General features: G+C 40.1%; 1 protein-coding gene across 4 annotated transcripts; it reads left to right on the plus strand.

The window, feature by feature from the left end:
• Positions 1 to 1301: 1301 nt before the first annotated feature.
• LOC139442741 (sporozoite surface protein 2-like) lies at positions 1302 to 19396 on the plus strand. Of its 4 annotated transcripts, XM_071223622.1 has the most exons (10): positions 1302 to 1458; positions 9016 to 9081; positions 9300 to 9329; positions 9851 to 9916; positions 10129 to 10158; positions 10336 to 10380; positions 11950 to 12015; positions 13046 to 13090; positions 14786 to 14830; positions 15250 to 19396. In XM_071223622.1, the coding sequence occupies exons 1-10, from the start codon at positions 1407 to 1409 to the stop codon at positions 16113 to 16115; spliced, it is 1311 nt and encodes a 436-aa protein (XP_071079723.1). In that variant the 5' UTR covers positions 1302 to 1406; the 3' UTR covers positions 16116 to 19396. The 4 variants fall into 4 exon arrangements, with proteins under 4 accessions (XP_071079723.1, XP_071079725.1, XP_071079724.1 ...); XM_071223624.1 differs by lacking the exon at positions 10336 to 10380; XM_071223623.1 differs by lacking the exon at positions 10129 to 10158.
• The last annotated feature ends 231 nt before the right edge of the window (positions 19397 to 19627 follow it).

Genomic DNA, 19627 nt, shown 5'->3' on the forward strand with positions numbered 1-19627 from the left:
ACTGCTCTTCTCTCTCGATAGTATTGGACGTGTTGCATTTGAAAGTTTTGGGGAAACATTTCCGGTTCCTCCTCAAGATATAGGTACGGTGGTTTCTTCTTAAATACAATGATAGAAATCGCATCCACCATGCTTGCTGTATTTTTAACATCTCCCGTAGGAGACACCACCCTACGTCAGTGTCATAAATCTCCGTCAGTGTGACCAACATCAGTCACTCTTACCACCCTCCGTCACTGTCACCACTCTACGTTAGAGTCACCACCCTCCGTCAGAGTCACCACCCTCCGTCAGAGTCACCACTCTCCGTCAGACTCACAAACCTCGGTCAGTGTGACCAACATCCGTCACCCTTCGTGAGAGTCACTACCCTCCGTCACTGTCACAACCCTCCGTCACTGTCACCTCCCTCCGTCACTGTCACCATACATCGTCACTGTCACCATCCTCCGTCACCGTCACCACCCTCCGTCCGAGTCCCAACCCTCCGTCAGAGTCACTATCCTCCGTCAATGTCACTACCCTCCGTCACTGTCACCACCCTCTGTCATTGTCACCTCCCTCCTTCACTGTCACCACACACCGTCACTGTCACCACCCTCCGTCAGAGTCCAAAACCTCCGTCAGAGTCACTATCCTCCGTCAATGTCACTACCCTCCGTCACTGTCACCACCCTCTGTCATTGTCACCTCCCTCCTTCACTGTCACCATCCTCCGTCACTGTCACCACCCTCCCGTCAGTGTCCACATCCTCCGCCAGAGTCCACAAACTCTGTTAGGGCTCTACTCCACCCAAAGTACATACCCCTCAGTGTTCATACTCCTCACCCATACTTTCTATACAATGCAAACTTGTTCTCTCCAAACATTAGATTTACACGTATCATTACTAAACAGCGAGTGCTACATACAATCAATCGATTTGTCGCCGTTTTTTGTTCTGGAAAGACTGCACGTATTGACAGCTGCTTACTTCAGCATGGAGACACGACGGTCTCCATGGAAGCACGATACACTACCTCTCAAGAGCTCTCTGCCTGTTAGCTTCACACAGCAACTTTTTCCTACACTCCATCAACACTGCACAACTTACACGCTCCACACAGATGAGCAGATACATGTAACCCGTCAAACCTGCTCAGCTTAAGTAAAACAATATTTACAGTACATGTCAAAATTATCACTATGACCATGACTATATTATTCTAAGGGAGATAACCATTGTAGACGCTAAAACCACAAACAGGATAATAAAAGAAGGCTAAGACAATGTGCATCGGCACATAATAAATTTGTGAGTAAAGGCTGCGCATGTCACAGTCCGTGGATAGTTAGCTGGGGGTGGATGTCAGCCAGATCTGGCTACATTTTGCTTGAAGGAGAGTCAACAATTAGTTAGGCTGAAATGAAGATTCAAGTTTCGCTGCTGTTGGTGGCTATCTCTTTGGCAGCTTCAGGTAATTATGAGAAAAGCAAAATTAGAAAACATGTTAACATTCACTTATTTACCTGGATCCGTTTCACAAAACGATCTTAACTATAACGTGACCCCTATACTAGACTTAAGATAATTGTAGTGTTAAGACCGATTTGCAAAACGAGTCCATCTTCTGTCTTGTCATTTGGAACACATTGTTTGTTTTTATGTTTCCCTTTTTAGAAAATCTACCCTCCACTTAATACAGATACAAATTTCTTAGCCCATGTCAGAGCAGTATGAACCTGAGGATCACTCTTTTAGTTGGACCCCATTGTTAAATGTTTGATTTTTTTGTTATTCGTGTTTCATTTATTATTGATGAATGACGTTCCTCCAATAACTACTTTTCTCCCTAAAATGTAATGGCTAAGATCACGTGGCGCCCTACAACTTCCTCACCGAACGTCTATATATGTCCTCCCATTTAACTGCTCCTCCTCATTTGTATATGCTCTGTCCACATCATCAACCAGAAGGTCTCGCGTTGATAATGTAGTCGTTTTTGACCTACAAAAAATTCTTTGCCATATACGCCCTACTGGATTTCTAGGGTTTTAAGTACCCGAAAATGAGTCAATGCCACATGAGCAGCGGCTATTGCGAAGGTATCAGGGACGTTTCTGTCAATGACAAATGATGAACCGTAATACGCCAGCCACTGGCTATTCGCTATGGCTTCACATACGGGGAAACTTGATTGCGCGGGCGATGAATTATTATATTTTGGTGTGTCAAAAATATCTAAAGAGGAGGGTTATATATAATCTGTTATATTTTAGTTGTCAAATTGTATATGGGGAGTGAAAATGAATCCGATGTAACGGTTTGTCGGTCAATGAGGAAGTCACCATGGTTGAAAGTTAGAAGCGTGCACTACTTCGAAGCATTCATGTCAGGCAGAGTATTATATTGTCAATATATAGCATGTCAATAATATATTATTCATCCGAGGGCGGGGTAACTAAAATTTTGTTTTTACTTTCCATCGTAATTGTAAAACCAATATAACCTCAAAGGTATAGAGTTATTGGTTCTTTTTAATGAATAAAAATAAATAATAGTTAAAATCAAAGCAGTACATCATTTCCCCTCACTGCTTCATTGGTTTTATTATGTAATAAATGAATCATAACATATATTTATTTGGGGATCTGGGACATGGGGTTGGGCATGTCACCAGAGATAAATCTCGACCTGCTCAGAGGCTGATAGTCAGCAGGAGATCTGCATCATTTAAGCATACGTCCCGAGTATGCTTCACAAATACTAGTGTGAACATGACTTTTCCTTAAATAATATAAAAACACACAAACAGGAACTCAGACCATCTCCTTTCCTACGATACTGACTGATTGGCATCCATAATGTCCTAAAGTTGTTCTAGAATTTGGTAAAGTCCTAAAACAAAACCAGATGAAAATGTCCCGAAGCCAGCAAATTCACCGTCAAGTAAATATGAAGCTCATTTTCTAGATAATTTAAACCAACACTTGAACAATATGTGAATAACCAATAAACACTAGCTCTTACTCAATTATCAGATATTGACAATCTCCCCAAATCACGGTAAAGAATTACTTTTTGGGTTAAATACATTTCAATATTCATCACAGTTAGATATGAAATGTATTTAGAATTATATAATGTATTCTGTATCTGGATTGATCAGGGGGTAATTAGCACTGATAAAATGCTCAGCTTCTCTTCTAGTCCCTTCTTTTGGGCTGTCAATGTAGAAGTTCACTGAATCAAAATGCCCTTTTTGTGTGTCAGATAGACATATTTTATTTATGTCTTACTGAGTGTACAACATCATTTACCACAAGAATCAAGGTACATATATATAATACACACACCATTCCTTATGGAATTTAAGAGACGAAAACAATTTAAAAGACATTTGTACAAGGTTGAGAAGATACAATATATAGTCTAATACTTAAGATTTATACACAAGGTTTCGACGACTGGTAAGTATAAAATACGCGGTTTCAGCGACATGATTAACAGTATCAACGGTGGAGAATAAAAGGCATAGTGTATCTACATCATTCAGAATATCAAAATCTTCTTTAACACCCCGAACAATATTTTAGAGAGAATTGCGGAGATCATCATACACGGGTCATTCCAAAAACACGTATTTCATTTTCTACATCAATACAACACAGAGGACATATTCGCTGTTCCGGTAGGTTTTCATAACGCCCAGTCACCAGTCTTGTAGGGCCAACTCCACACCTGAATCTAGATAATGCACTATGAAGTGACTTTGGTGAGGCTGTGGTTACATAATATTGTATGTTCCCATTCACCCACAACTCTTGAACAATATGCATTTAAAGCGCCAGACACAATTGATTGTGGTACAACAATATTGGTACTATAGTACATTGAAAAATCAAGCCAATTTGATTGTTGGCTATCACTCAACATATATAAACACGCCTGTTTAGCTTTCCTTCATCCATGTTAACAAGTCGTCTCCAGTGGCCAAGTACAGCTCTCCATTGACTGTCCACTCGATCTCTCCGTTTACAGCGTTATTTGGGGTATATTTTCGTACCCGGAGGAATAATCTACAGGCCCGGTTCTGCACCTTGGTCACTACATTGTAGTCTTTGGTTCACAAAAAATGACTGTTCAGATAAAAATCTATATTTTATCATACAGTTTGATTTCTTTTAAATATGCTTAAATAAGTGATTAGAAACTGTGTTAAAAAGTTCAGATAACGAAGATAGGAATATTATCATAAAAGCCTTGTCTGATGAATACAAAATCAACACAATCAAGCAAAATGTGCTTGATAGTAATTGGACTATTGCAGGGGATACAAAAAGGTGGATATTCACCCTACAATAAAGATGAATGTGTATAATAACTGTGGCCAATGCGGTAACGTCATCATGTCGATATAGAACAGAATGGGTGTGACCTCCAATCAGTGGCTTGATGGTATGGAGCTTATTCTAAACCTTGGTATTCCAACTTTGTTGCCAGTGATCACTCACATATTGTCTGATGGAAGGTTTAAAATCAGAATACAGAAAGTTTGTGTTTGAAGAGTGGCTTTTGCCGAAGCATCTGCTCTACAGTTGACACTGATGCCGACATGAATGGGTAACCAACAAAACGTGATATATTTTTTCAACTAAAGACAAATTAAGATGACACCGTAAAATTTCTTTTCAAAATGGATGATCCGATTTTCTACTTTTGATTGCCTGTAAACAGGACAAACTGTCAGATTTTTTTTTAGAAGATTGTTCAATATATTGCAATGCTAATAGTATAGCCTGAGCCTCTGCTGTAAAAATCGAACTTCCATCAGTTATACGTAACAGACACTGTAGAATGGTTAGCAACAGTTGCAGTAGATACCTTTTCACTATCTTTTGAACCATCAGCGTAAAACGGATATAAGAGGAATCTCGGTTCTTCAGTCCATTTTGTTGAAATAATTAGTGTCAGACTTCTTTAGCATTTGACACTACCTTTAAAAAGTGCTTTCAAACATCTAGCTTTAAGATTTTCAGTGAGAGATAGGTAACACCCAAAACTTGGTTTCTTTGGCCACTTTAATTGGAATAGTAATTAAAGTCTATTCTTGATCTTTATGTACTCTCCGTTTGTTGCAAAAGTGAACACAGCAGGTTTTAGTTTTGGAATTTTTGTATTTTATTGAGACAAAGTTGTAACCGTCTCTCAATGGTTTTCATATTTGCACCATGCCTAAGAAACATTAAAATCGTCAACAAACAACGAACCATCAATGTTTTTCATTTGAAACTTTACCAAGACACGGTTGATTTTTATGCTAAAAAGTGTCACTGATAAAATACTGCCCCGAGGGACCCCCATTTCCTGATCATATATCTCGGACAATGTGGAGCCTACTCGAACTTTATAAATTTTCTATGTTCTAAAAAGCGAGTGATAAAATCAGGCATACGGCCACTTATACCCATATCGTGGAGATATTTTAATATACCATATTTCCATCTGGTATCAAAAAGATCGACACAACATGTTGCTTGTTTACAAAACCATTCCGTACAAATGATTCTAATTGGACAAGATGATCGACGGTGCTCTTCTGATGTCTAAAACCACACTGAATGCCTGTGATCAGGTTATTTGATTCAAGAAACCAAACAAGACACCGGTTGTTCATCTGTTCCATGGTTTCACAGAGATAACTTGTCAGAGCAATAGGTCGGTAATTGGAAGGATTTGTGTCATCCTTACCTGGGTTTGGCACAGGTATTATAGTAGCCTCATGCCAGGAAGCAGGGAAATTACCAGTTTCCCATATACTATTAAATATGGATAAAAGTGCTAAAAGAGAAGGCTCAGGAAGATGCTTAAAAAATGATACTGTACCTCATTAGGCCCAGAAGCTGTATCATGTAACTCAGTCAAGGAAAAGGATTCATTGTAATCCTCTGAATTATCAGACCGAAAATTAAGAATTTTCCTTTCCTGTTGAATTCTTTTGAAATTTTGGGGCATACTTGGCAGATGATGAATTTTGGCTAAACGTTTCTGCCAACTTATTAGCAATATCCTGTTTTTATGTCATTATATCATAATTGGATTGTAGATGTTGAATATTGTTCTGAGACCCCTTTAGTTTTATCATTCTTATATTATTCCATACTTTATTAAGGGGCTAAACTTGTACGTTATTTTGTTTTATTGTTCTGCAAGCCTTTTATCTTGACATTCGTAAATGGTTTAAATTGTTGGCCGTTGGGTGTTTATTAAACACTCTTTCAGACTTTTCCCTATCTACAATCATTATTATACCTTGGTGTATTTACAAGTGGATTTGTCGAGGTATTGGGGATTGTTACTGTGGCAATCTTAATTAATTTATCAGAAAATGATCTGATCTGGTCAGGATCACCAATAAAATTGTCAAAGCTTAATTCGTCACTGCATAGGGTACTAAAGGTCTTCCAGTCTGCCTTGTTAAGTTTCCATTGAGTAATTGGTGGGTCCTTACAAGGAACGATAGTTTTAAGTATGGTCGGGAAATGATCACTCCCACAAAGGCCATCATGTACTGACCATGAGAGCTCATCTAAGAGAGACGGATCAGCAAAGGCTAAGTCAAGAGCTGAGTTAGTACCAGTCGCTGGATGTAAATACGTGTTGCTAACATTACTAAATAGATAGAGATCATGCTTCTGGAGCAATTCTTCCCGCATTTTCCCTTTATGACTTTGATCACCTGAACCCCATAATGGGTTGTGACCATTAACATCGCCCATAAGCAAGAACGGCTTAGGAAGTTTGGTGAAAAGATTATCTAAATCTTTGATCTGAAGTGAAGTTGATGGTGGTAAATAAAGCAAACATAAAGTTATAGCAATATGCAAAGTTAAGCGCACTGCAACCGCCCGTAGGCTTGTATTTAGTGGGACAGCACTGTGTATCGTACCTTGCTGAACAAGTATGCTCGCGCCACCCGTCCTTTTACCATGAGTAACCTTGGCATATGAATGAAACATTATATTGACGGAAGTTAAGATCATCACATTCTCTTAAATACGTTTCTTTCAGACTATAAGCCAGAGTATTAAATTCTTTAGATAGAAAGTTAACCTCATAAAAATTCGCCCTAAGCCCTCGACAATTCCGCTGTAGGATTGTACTAGCATTGATGATGGAGCAGTTACAGGAGACTGGCCTCGCCTTTTTTTTTTGGAGAATGGCTTCTGGGGCGTGTGTTTTGTGGAGAGGACACGTCCATGTCTTTGAACACACGAGACCTATTACAAATAGAGACAGGATCTCTACGACCTTTAGGGATACGATCACAGTTATCCTTATTCTTAGAATAATCTACGTTTGGATTTTGTTTGTGAGCAGTCGGTATTGAGTGAGTAGTCTGTGAACTAGATGTTTTAGAGGCATGTTTTAACATGAGAAAGTGAAATGTCTTGAGGAGACTCAGTTTTTGTCCAAGTGTAATCTGTTTGTCAACCAATGGTTGCAAAGGAAACAGACCCTGAAACAACTTTTGAAACATGACCTGAAACAGGTCGAGAAGCTGTAACTGAATAAGAAGGCACTGTTGGTTGTTCTTCAGCTAGGACAATTTTCTGGGCATCTTGACATGTGATTTTCAGTTTGACAATTTTAGTTTCATTTTTCCAAGTTGGGCATTCCTTTGAAGATGAATAGTCGTCCCCAGTGCAGTTGACACAAAAGGGCACTTTATCACCCACAGCACTGTCGGCACAACTGCCACCACATCGATGACAAGCAGCTGGATAATCGCATGACTTAGAACCATGACCAAATTGTTGGACTTTGTAGCGGATTAGGGATGTACCTATCCACCTTGTTGTTACAATACCCAGACTTTAAGTGAATCTGGGATTTTAGGAAATCCAAAAGTGAAAAGATAAGTGTTGGTTAGAACAACTTCATTTTGTCTTTTATGCAGAAAAGTGCTTCACTGATGTTACACCTTGACCTTTCAGTTCAACTACAATTTCATCTTCAGTCATATCTGCCACGAATTGGCCTCTATCTTGAACAATTCCCTCACTACTATATAGTGACCTGTGTCAGAAAATCTCAACTGGAACATTGGCAAGTAACTTAAGTGATAGCAAATTGATGGCTTGTTTGTGTCACTTACGTTCTATCTATAAGCACCCAGACTGTAATCTTTTGGCATTTGCCACATCTCAGCTATGCCTTGTATTGCTTCCCAAATTCCAAAGGGGTTCAGCTTTAAAGCGTTGCAATCTGAAGCAGATATCACCAAGAATCGAGGCCAGTTGTCAACAGTAACAGAAGTCCGTGGACTATCATCTACAGTGTCAAACCAGTCATGAGATTCAATGAGAGCATTTCTCCAAAGGGGGTTCCATGTTGGTATTAATTGTGTTTCATCCCATTGTGTCTCCATCCACCATGGAGTGTCAAAAAGGACAATGCCATATGCCCGTGGGCCTCCGACAGGCGACATCAAGGATACCAAGAGGATATACTCAACCAGAAATAAAAGAAAAATGTTCTATCAGATTGGCCTATAAGCCACCACCTTCTGGGCATTAAGGCTCGAGGCAAATATAATCATTTATGGTGTTCAATCAATTGTTAAATAGGCCAAGTCAAAAGCATGAACAGACAACAGTGTGCAAATGAAACTAAATGCACATGACCTGCCGATTGATAGGACCGGACCCATCCTATCATCCGTCTAGGCAAAGTTAGGGTAAAAAATTAGCCAAAATTCCTGCTCAGAATTTGCACCGCTAAAGTTCCAAATATTTAGGTTTTTTTATCGTTTGAAGAAACACTATACCATAAAACATGCTGAATCGATGGCACCAGTCAGCCCGCTCATCGTCATTCTTTCTGCGACACATAAAACTGATGGTAAAATGAATACCTGTACATTTATTCATGTCAATCATATCAAATTAGCCTTACTTTTGTCTTACTTTGCTCTTTGATTTGTACCTGCCTTTTACAATAAGCTGACGTGTTTCAATTTTCTGGATGCCAGTTCGAGGCGAGACGACCACAACACGTAGGGGTGAATCAACTACAACTGGCACAACAGAAAGCTCAGGTGAGTACATCGCAAATGAAATAGCCTTCTACCTTATACGTCTTTAGTCCAGTGTTAGTGTTGATTGTGAAAATAACCTCTTCATGGATGGAGTTGTCTGATTAAATCTAAAATAAATATTAAATAGCCATCCATTTATGATCGTGAACCTAACAATAGACTTTAGTTGTGTAGTGTTTTGATGATAGATGAGAGAAAAAGGACAATTTCTGTTGTAGGAAAGGAAGGCGGGAAACCAGAAGGGGATGGTGAGTCAGTTGTACACAGATACATAATTGATGCAGGGTCCATATTATTTTGTTGAGTGTGAAGGCCGGAGGGGCATGTTTCTGAAGAGTACACATTACCATCATCCCTTTCGAAACCAAAATTAGACACAGTTTTGATTTCTTAAAAACTTTCTTGATTGTTTGGTCATACTTGATTAAGGCCATACTTTGGGAACTAGCATCATCAGAAGCTCAAAATATCATGATTTTTCGATTCTTGGCCAAAATTCCTGTACAGAATTTGCGCTGCTAATGTTTCAAATATTGTTTTTTTGTCATTTAAACAAACACTATGCTTCAAAACATGCTGAATCGATGGCACCAGTCAGCCCGCTCATCGTCATTCGTTCTGCGACACATAAAACTGATGGTAAAATGAATACCTGTACATTTATTCATGTCAATCATATCAAATTAGCCTTACTTTTGTCTTACTTTGCTCTTTGATTTGTACCTGCCTTTTACAATAAGCTGACGTGTTTCAATTTTCTGGATGCCAGGTCGAGGCGAGACGACCACAACACGTAGGGGTGAATCAACTACAACTGGCACAACAGAAAGCTCAGGTGAGTACATCACAAATGAAATAGCCTTCTACCTTATACGTCTTTTGTCCAGTGTTAGTGTTGATTGTGAAAATAACCTCTTCATGGATGGAGTTGTCTGACTAAATCAAAAATAAATTTTAAATATCCATCCATTCGTGAACCTAACAATAGACTTTAGTTGTGTAGTGTTTTGATGATAGATGAGAGAAAAAGGACAATTTCTGTTGTAGGAAAGGAAGGCGGGAAACCAGAAGGGGATGGTGAGTCACTTGTACACAGGTACATAATTAACACAAACTCCATTATTATTTTGTTTAGTGTTAAGGTATGAGGGGCATGTTTCTGAAGTCAAACGTTATCACCACCCCTTTGGAAACTAAAAAAGACACAGTCCTGACTGGTGAAAGATGTAAGATCAAGGACAATTTCTGTTGTAGGAAAGGATGGTCCGACCACACCACAAATGAGACCAGGGGGAGATGGTGAGTCAATACACAAAAAGATTATTGATATAGACTCCATATTTTGTTGAGTGTGAAGGCCGGGAGGGCATTGTTTCTAAAAGGAAACGTTACCATCACCCCTTTCGAAACCAAAAAGAACCACAGGTCGACTTCTGAAAACGTAATGGACACTTTATGGGGTTGAGCAAGACATGGGTGCATTACACAGCTAAGTGGACACCCATCATAAACGCAGTCAAGTTTACTCAACACTTACTAAACACTTTATCCAATGGACTATTATTGTAAGGTAATGAAATCCTGTTTATCAGTAAAGACGGGCAACCACCAGTATGGCCAGGTGAACTAGACGTGTGTGTTGGACCTGTGTCGGCAAGTGGACGGACATGATCCCACCATAACCATACATGTAGAAACTAAAACTCGTGAATATTGTACAGACAGTTTAGCAGAAGAAATGGTATTGGCTCGAAATGATATCTGTCAAATCCAGTGACGACTAACGACTGACGACAGATGACTAACAGTTTGTACACCAAGATGGTTTAAATTGCATTGACAATGTCATCGTATTTGTACTGCTACTATTTTTGTGCCACATACAACTTAGTTTCGCCCCTACTCACCCGAAACGTTGCACGTGAACCACACAATTCACCTGTGCCCATGAGATCTTACTTCAATGCAGTTTTTCCGATCAGATTAGGATTGTGTCATCTACAAAATAATGAACGCCCAATGGCTATTGGCATGCTTCAAACTGGGACAACTCAGCGAGAGGAAACCGATATGTTCAATGTGCGTCGGTCTGTGGTTTGCAGACTTTGGAACAGGTTCCTGCAGATACAAAACGCTCATGGTCTGTCCCACACAGGGCGCACAAGATCAACAAGTCAAGTCCAGGATCGATTGATCAGAAACCACGCTTTAAGAAATCGAGCCTAAAAGCCATTCAGTTCGTTTTTCACTTGTGCCAGGCCAACGGAGATCAAGTTACTGACCAGACGATTAAAAATCGCCTGCATGCTCTGCGGCCACTGTTGTACCACCGTTAACAAATGCCCATGCATGCCAACAATAAACCAATGGTGCATAGAGCGTAGGCACCGAGGGAATCCCTTATGTTTTTTTGTTGAGTCCAGAGTCACTCTGGACTTTCTGGATAGGCATGTACGTGCCTGGAGGCGTCCTGACGAACGCCATGCGAACGTCAGCGCAAAGCAACTGGACAGATTTTGGGCGGGTCTGTGATAATATGTTGGGGGAATCACTAAGACCACCTGAACGCCACTGCAAATGGTCTATGGATGGGTCACTTGACACTACGACCGAGACAGCATATTGGCGCCAATAGTTGTGCCGTTTGCGCGCCATGCTCGTCCACATTTTGCCTTTTAAGATGATAACATCTATGTCCATTGTCCAGCCTGCTCATCGTCATTCTTTCTGCGACACATAAAGCTGATGGTAAAATGAGTACATGTACATTTCAATCATATCAGTTCGCCTCATTTTGTCATACTTTGCTCTTTGATTAGTACCTGCATTTTACAATAAGCTAACGTGTTTCAATTTTCTGGATGCCAGGTCGAGGCGAGACGACCACAACAAGTGGGGGTGAAGCAACAGCAACTGGCACACCAGAAAGCTCAGGTGAGTACATCGCAATTGAAATAGACTTCTACCCTACACGTCTTTTGTCAAGTGTTAGTGTTTATTGTGAAAAGAATCTCTTCGTGGATGGAGTTTTCTGTCTGATTAAACCCTGTTGAATATACATCCACCTATGATCGTGAACTTAACAATACACTGTAGCTGTGTAGTTGCTTTGACGACAGATGAAAGAAAAAGGAACATTTCTGTTGTGGGAAAGGATGGTCCGACCACACCACAAGTGAAACCAGTAGGGGGTGGTGAGTCAGTACACAAATACATAATTGATACAGACTCCATATTATTCTGTTGAGTTTGAAGTCCGGAGGGGCATGTTTCTGAAGAGCAAATATTACCATCATCCCTCGACAAGGTAAACACACCAAGTTCGTTAGGGAACGAATTCAACATTGCTCACTGTAAATACCCCTTTGAAGCTAGACACTCTTCTCGAGCCACACGCTTTACCTGCATTAAGAGACATAGTTTACGTCGTAAAAACTTCGAAGCCTTACTCTGGGAACTAGCGTCATCAGCAGCTGAAAATATTATGATTTGTTGATTCCGGGCCAAAATCTCTACTCACAATTCGTACGGTTCACTTTCCGAATATTGAGTGTTCTTTGATCGTACACAAAAACACCATGCTTCAAAACACGCTGAATCAGTTGCACCAGTCAGCCCGCCCATCGTCATTCTTTCTGCGACACATAACCCTGATGGTATAAATAAGCACATGTACATTCATTCATATCAACCGGCCCTTTGCCGTGCTTCAATGTGAGGCATGTCAAGATTAAGGTTTCCTGTGGCAAACGAAATCTTCAGAGATGACTTGACAACATAGTGGTTTAAAAAAGACCAGGTGAGTGCATCGCAAATGAAACAGCTTTCTACCTTTTGTCCAGTGTAAGTGTCGATTGTGAAAGTAACCTCTTCAATCCAACCATGATCGTGAAGCTAACAATGCTCTGTAGATGTGTAGTTATTTTGGTGAAAGATGTAAGATAAAGGACAATTTCTGTTGTAGGAAAGGATGGTCCGACCACACCACAAATGAGACCAGGGGGAGATGGTGAGTCAATACACAAAAAGATTATTGATACAGACTCCATATTTTGTTGAGTGTGAAAGCCGGGAGGGCATTGTTTCTAAAAGGAAACGTTACCATCACCCCTTTCGAAACCAAAAAGAACCACAGGTCGACTTCTGAAAACGTAATGGACACTTTATGGGGCTGAGCTAGACATGGGTGCATTACACAACTAGGTGGACATCCATCACAAACGCAGTCGAGTTTCCTGTACACTTACTGGACACTTTATCCAATGGGTCATTATTTCAAGATTTTCTGTTTATCAGTGACGATAGGAAACCACCAGTTTATGTGCCATGTGAACTAGACAGTGTGTGTTAGACCTGTGTGACCCAGTTGACGGACCTGATCCCACGATAAGCAAACATGTCGAAACTAAAATGTTTATCACCATAACAAACTTTTATTAGAAAGTCCCGTTCTGCAGTCATGATATTTAACAAAGAACACACAGTTAAAGGTTGTTGAAGAGATCTTTAGAAAAATGTCGATTGAACATTTTTTAACCTAAAGGTTGGGAAGTGTGCAAGTTTACCATTCCACAAAATCAACTAAAGAGATCGGGTGGTAATAGCTAAGTGCTTATCATTGTACCCCGAAAGATTAGTGCATTTTTAAAGAGACATGAGATGGAGGATAACCACATATGGGTTACTTTATGCCAACTGTGATACTATCACAATCAGAAAAACACTGAGCATGCAGCTGCCATATCATCCACGACCATCAGGGGTATTTTATCTCCATTTTGTGAAGATAAATACCGTAGACCCATTCACCACCGTAGCTTCGTTTTGAGTCTGATTCGAAAGAAGTAGACGGCGCTCAAAATAGCCGTTAAATTTAAAACCCATGAGCGAGAGAAATTATGCTCGAGTTTAATGATAAGAGAGATAGGGACTAGGACTGCACTTCGTCAAACAAAACTGTAGTGGCGAATGGATCCGCGGTATACCTCATAATAGAAAGGCGATATAATACCCAGGGTAATCGAGGATGGTGTCAAAAACCACCAATGACCACCCGCCATATTGAATTCTTTTTATGCCCGCCATATGTGAAAATATACTGAAAAGCATTCCTATTTGAAAAGTTTCATGCTTTAAACACAAAATTGCCCAAGATACATCATACGGCTGTTACAAGTCGATTCAGCCTGTACAAAATAACCCATCCCACTTAAAACACGTTAATAAGAGCGAAACAAACCATTTTCATTATCATGAGAAATATCTGTCCGTTTTTCGATTCAAACTGTGTCATAAGTATGTGTGTGTTCTTAAACTAGTGTCAATTAGTGATGATACCAGGTCAAAGTCTTTCTCAATTAAGTGGGCAGATTTCAAACGTTCTCTAAGCTGCCTGTGTCTTTTATCTACCGAAGCGCTGTTGAAGAAAGAAATAAGCTATCCACTGGATATGACACATGTCATGTCAAAGGACAGGTTTCTATTAGGCGTGCTAGTCATAATAGAATCATCCTTACAACTTCTATGTCTGCATCTTCACGAGGAGATAAGCAAATGTTTATCCTTTGTAATTTTCTATAGATGTAGCTTGTATATTGCAATTTCTATGGATGTATCTTGTGTATTGCAAGGGTCTCTGGACTATTTCTGCAGCAGCGAAATCAGACACACAGCCTACGTTTTGCAAGTATGATTTTTATTGCAGCAAAAGGAGATAACATGACGACAACAGGATCACCAGATAACTCAAGTAAGTACACGTACAATTGACGTCATAAAACTGCATTTTCACGACAGTCACGTTGGTTTTATGCATTCTTGCAAATCCGGCAAGTATACGAAGAACTATGGGATTCCAGGTCCCAGTTGTTCCTTCTTGTATCATGCTTGTTGTAAGAACCGACGAAAATGGGAATCAGGTAGTCAGGCACTGAGACTTGGCTGAGTGTTTGTCATCGTGACCCGATGACATAGGACATTGATGCCTCCAGGCTCTGGTTTGCTTGGTCCAGAGACGAATTTTGGTTTCGATATTAATGACGATGGAGTATAGCAACAAACAATCAATTGTAACGTAAGTACACGATAGGCGAGTAATATAAGATAATCTTGCGGGAAATAAGCATTGATGAAACTTATAAGGTAAAATACCCTTTATAATTCAAATAGATCTGACAAATCCTGGAGATCCGACAAATCCCGAGGATCCATCAAATCCTGGTGATCCGACAGAGCCCACGGATCCATCAAATCCTGGTGATCCGACAAAGCCCACGGATCCATCAAATCCTGGGGATCCGACAAAGCCCACGGATCCATCAAATCCTGGGGATCCGACAAAGCCCAAGGATCCATCAAATCCTGGGGATCCGACAAAGCCCACGGATCCATCAAATCCTGGAGATCCGACAAAGCCCACGGATCCATCAAATCCTGGGGATCCGACAGAGCCCACGGATCCATCAAATCCTGGGGATCCAACAAAGCCCACTGATCCATCAAATCCTGGGGATCCGACAAAGCCCACGGATCCATCAAATCCTGGAGATCCGACAAAGCCCAAAGGTCCATCAAATCCTGGGGATCCGACAAATCCTGGGGATCCGACAAATCCCACGGATCCATCAAATCCTGGAGATCCGACAAACCCCAAGGATCCATCAAATCCTGGGGATTCGACAAACCCCCCGGATCCATCAAATCCTGGAGATCCGACAAAGCCCAAAGGTCCATCAAATCCTGGGGATCCGACAAATCCCACGGATCCATCAAATCCTGGAAACCCGACAAATCCCATGGATCCATCAAACCCTGGAGATCCGACAAATCCCAAGGATCCATCAAATCCTGACGTATCCACAGAAAAGACTCCGAAAAAGAGCAAGTTGAATAAAAAAACTCTCATCATGGCAGTTGTATTTGGGGGTACTGCCGCTGTTGTAACTACCGTTGTGTTGGTAATGGCGCTAAAGGCCGTCATTACGGCAGGAATGGGAGGAGGAGCAAAGGTGGCAGGTGCTGCGGGGGCAGCTTGATAGATCTCGCACCTGCACATATGATACATGAGCACATTAATGTCGGTTCATATGTATGCGAAATATTCAGGATTTTTCATATCTTGTTGTTGCGGCATGTGTGTCTCAGACGCCGTACTCCATTGTGGCTTAGCGTGACTTTTACCGTCTCGGGAAGAATATGGTTATGCGTATCCATTGTTTGCATATGTAAGGAAAATCACATCATAGAAAGAACTGCAAATAAAACCGATAAAACCGTTTCCATAATCATAAGAAATCGTAAGGAATGTTGCACCTGTCTGTTAGATTAGCCATGGTGCAATCAAAGAAGATTTATGATCCACAAAACCACCTTAGCGCTAAGGTGATGGTAGCTCCCATACTTTAACACTAGCTTACGATAGTCGTAGCGCTAAGATCGCTTTGTGGAACCGTGCCCTTGAGTGGTGGCTTTCAGTTTTCCGTTATGTTTGACCTTACACAGAAATGTAGTATTGCAGTACAACTTCATGGAACTATTTTTAAGTTGATCATATTGAGCAGATTGGTTTTGCACGATTCGCTTGTTTTGATCCTAATAGTAAATCTAAACACTTCTTTTACATTGCTGATAAGACAGATATTTTTCCATACAACGAATTCGTTTGGCTGTTTAATATTTTGTACAGTTTTGTGTTCTGGCTACACAAGTGCCTTACGAGATGTATGCTGTTATATGCTGGTCACAAGGTACATCTCTAATAAGGACATTTCAGGTGACCAGTTAAACTGAGCTACATCATGGCCGCCTGGCAATTGTTTGTTTTTATCAGCGTCACCGGTAAACATATTCTCTTCTGCAACCAATGGACCAACGAAACCGCAACTCGGATTTAGTTTTGTAGAGACATACATTTGAAAGCTTTTTGGACAATTAAATAAAATCAGCTGATTAAAGGCTGTTATAAGGCACAGAGTTGAAACTTAAGTTGTGCATTGCGATAGTGTTATACAAATGTAACAGTGAGGTGAGGTGATTAGGGGTTTAACGTCGTGTCCAATATTATTGCAATTTTATGGCGACGTGCATGCACGTGTGTGTGGCTGCTTGCACTCGTCCAGACTAATACCGATTTTATAGTGCTAGCCCACTGAGGTACCATGCCGCAGTTGAACATGAATACCCCACTCAGACACTGTATACTGAATCCAGACCGAATATTATTTTTAACAAGTACCATGTTTTAATGTCTGTTGGGTTTGAGGCGGCCGAGGTTCGAACTCCGGACCTTCCCCTCTCCGGGCGGATGCTCTACCACTAGACCAAGGAGGCGGTAGCAACCCTTGTACTATAATAATAATAATAATAATAATAATAATAATAATAATATAATAATAATAATAATAATAATTATAATAATAATAATAGAAACCTTAACATACTTGCTTCGTATTTGTCCCTTCATCCTCAATGTTCATTCAAAGATTTGCATTGATGTCTCGGTGAGGTTTAGTGACAAAGTCGACACAATTTATGGATAACAGCTTCTTTATTTTACTGTAAAAAAGTATACTGCTATTACAGTATTATTAACAAGTTATTGTGTCTACGTTGCCATCCGTAAACTTCAAAAGAAATGCCTATCCAACAATTGAGCACGTCAATAGTGAATTGGCACGTTGTTTTTATTTGTCACCAAAAATATATGTACGTCTTTCAAAGCCTGGGAAACATTTTCCCTTTAATGTATGCCTTGCTATACCAAGGAAAGTAAGAGAGTCCATCGCAAGAACTTAATGCTTCGTTCAATAAAGATGATTTATATAACATTAGATATTTGAATGTACCCCGTATATACGTTCCCTTAATTTACGCTATCAGTATATACTAGGTGGGATTTACTTAAAACGACTTAACCAATTTGGTAATTATACATCACTTCAATGGATGCTACCCCGGGAGACATATGTTACCTTCACATTAACAGTTTTCTCACAGAAATATCGATCCTTTCAAACAGACATTCACTTGAAATACGGCAAACAGATTCTCATGCTTATGCTTTTTGCACTCAGTACATGTCTATTCGTTTTGACAATTGGAAGCTATCCTTCCATAAAGGTAGATACAATTAAGCAACACCTTTATTTCTACAATGTGTTTGAGTAAAAGAGTCGGGGGAAGAACCCCGCTTTGAACATAACGTCAGTAACATCAGAAGCTTCAAAGTATTTCAGGTCGCAGATCTTTATTACTTATGACACCAATTCATGCACCTTTTATGTTAACAGACAAATTAGGTCGAATCTGATATATCAGCATTCCAGTTGATTCTGGTGTGTAAGTTTTGTTACAGTAACATCGACTTCTGGCAGCCGCTGATTCAGGTACTGGTGCACTAGTTTAGACCGGTTAACCGTGAAGGTGCACTAGTTTAGACCGGTTAACCGTGAAGGTGCACTAGTTTAGACCGGTTAACCGTGAAGGTGCACTAGTTTAGACCGGTTAATCGTGAAGGTGCACTATGTCAGACTGGTCAACGGTGAAGATGAGCTCGTTTAGACTGGTTCAGCGTGAAGGTGAACTAGTTTATACCGGTTAACCGTGAATGTACATTATATCAGACGGGACTCGTTCCCCCGAGAGCACTGTAAAGAATTACACGTTGGAATTACGTGGTGATCGAATAACCCGCAGGTGTCCCAGCTCAGTCGGGAGAAAACAACTCCTCGGGCATTGAGTAATGATTCATGATCGACTAAGTTGCCGTTACAACATGTTTAAACAGATCAAAGGAGACATGTTGATCGGCACTGGTGTAAAAAAAATAATACAATATGCTGATATTTTAAATGAGTCATACTCTGATAAATCCCCCATCTTGGTGTTCTGCAACCTATAACATTAGTTTAGTTTGTCACACGCGTGGAACAAAGCAGAACTATATTTTGTGAAATGTAAGAAATCCTCTACTTTGTTCACATATAATTGTTGTCATAGTGTAGCGGGAGGGGTAGGTAGATGTGCACTATCATGTGGTCTAATTGTTTTATTTAATGTTTTTATTCAAATTGTGATAAGAAAGCACAGTGTGATATCTCCTTTATATGCTTGTAAAATATCTCAATTTTGAAGGTAAGGCGAATATTTTGTCAGGAAGCTCAATCAGTAAACTATACAGAAATTATATTTTGTGATATAATCACCATGACTCACATTAACACGCAAATGTTTACAAGCTATGATTCTATGCCTGTTGATTTGTTACAAATTAATTGTTACTTTTCTTTATAATTGTGCAATAAACACTATAAACACAGATGATGATTTTTGTATTGTTTGTTTCTGAATTTCCTCATGTCCTCCATTGCCTTCCACTGTATGGCCGGCCCAGTGGATGACGTGTTGGCTCTTCGTATCGAGACCCGGGTTCTAATACCCGCATCGATACGATATGAGATGAACATTCCTGGTGTCCCTGTCGTGATATTGCTGGAAAGTTCTAAAAGCAACCATAAACAGAACCCACGACGCACCATCTAGATATAGT

The sequence above is a fragment of the Haliotis cracherodii genome, unplaced genomic scaffold, assembly GCF_022045235.1.
Source record: "Haliotis cracherodii isolate W230 unplaced genomic scaffold, xgHalCrac1.p SCAF_5, whole genome shotgun sequence".
Classification (NCBI taxonomy): Eukaryota; Metazoa; Mollusca; class Gastropoda; order Lepetellida; family Haliotidae; genus Haliotis; species Haliotis cracherodii.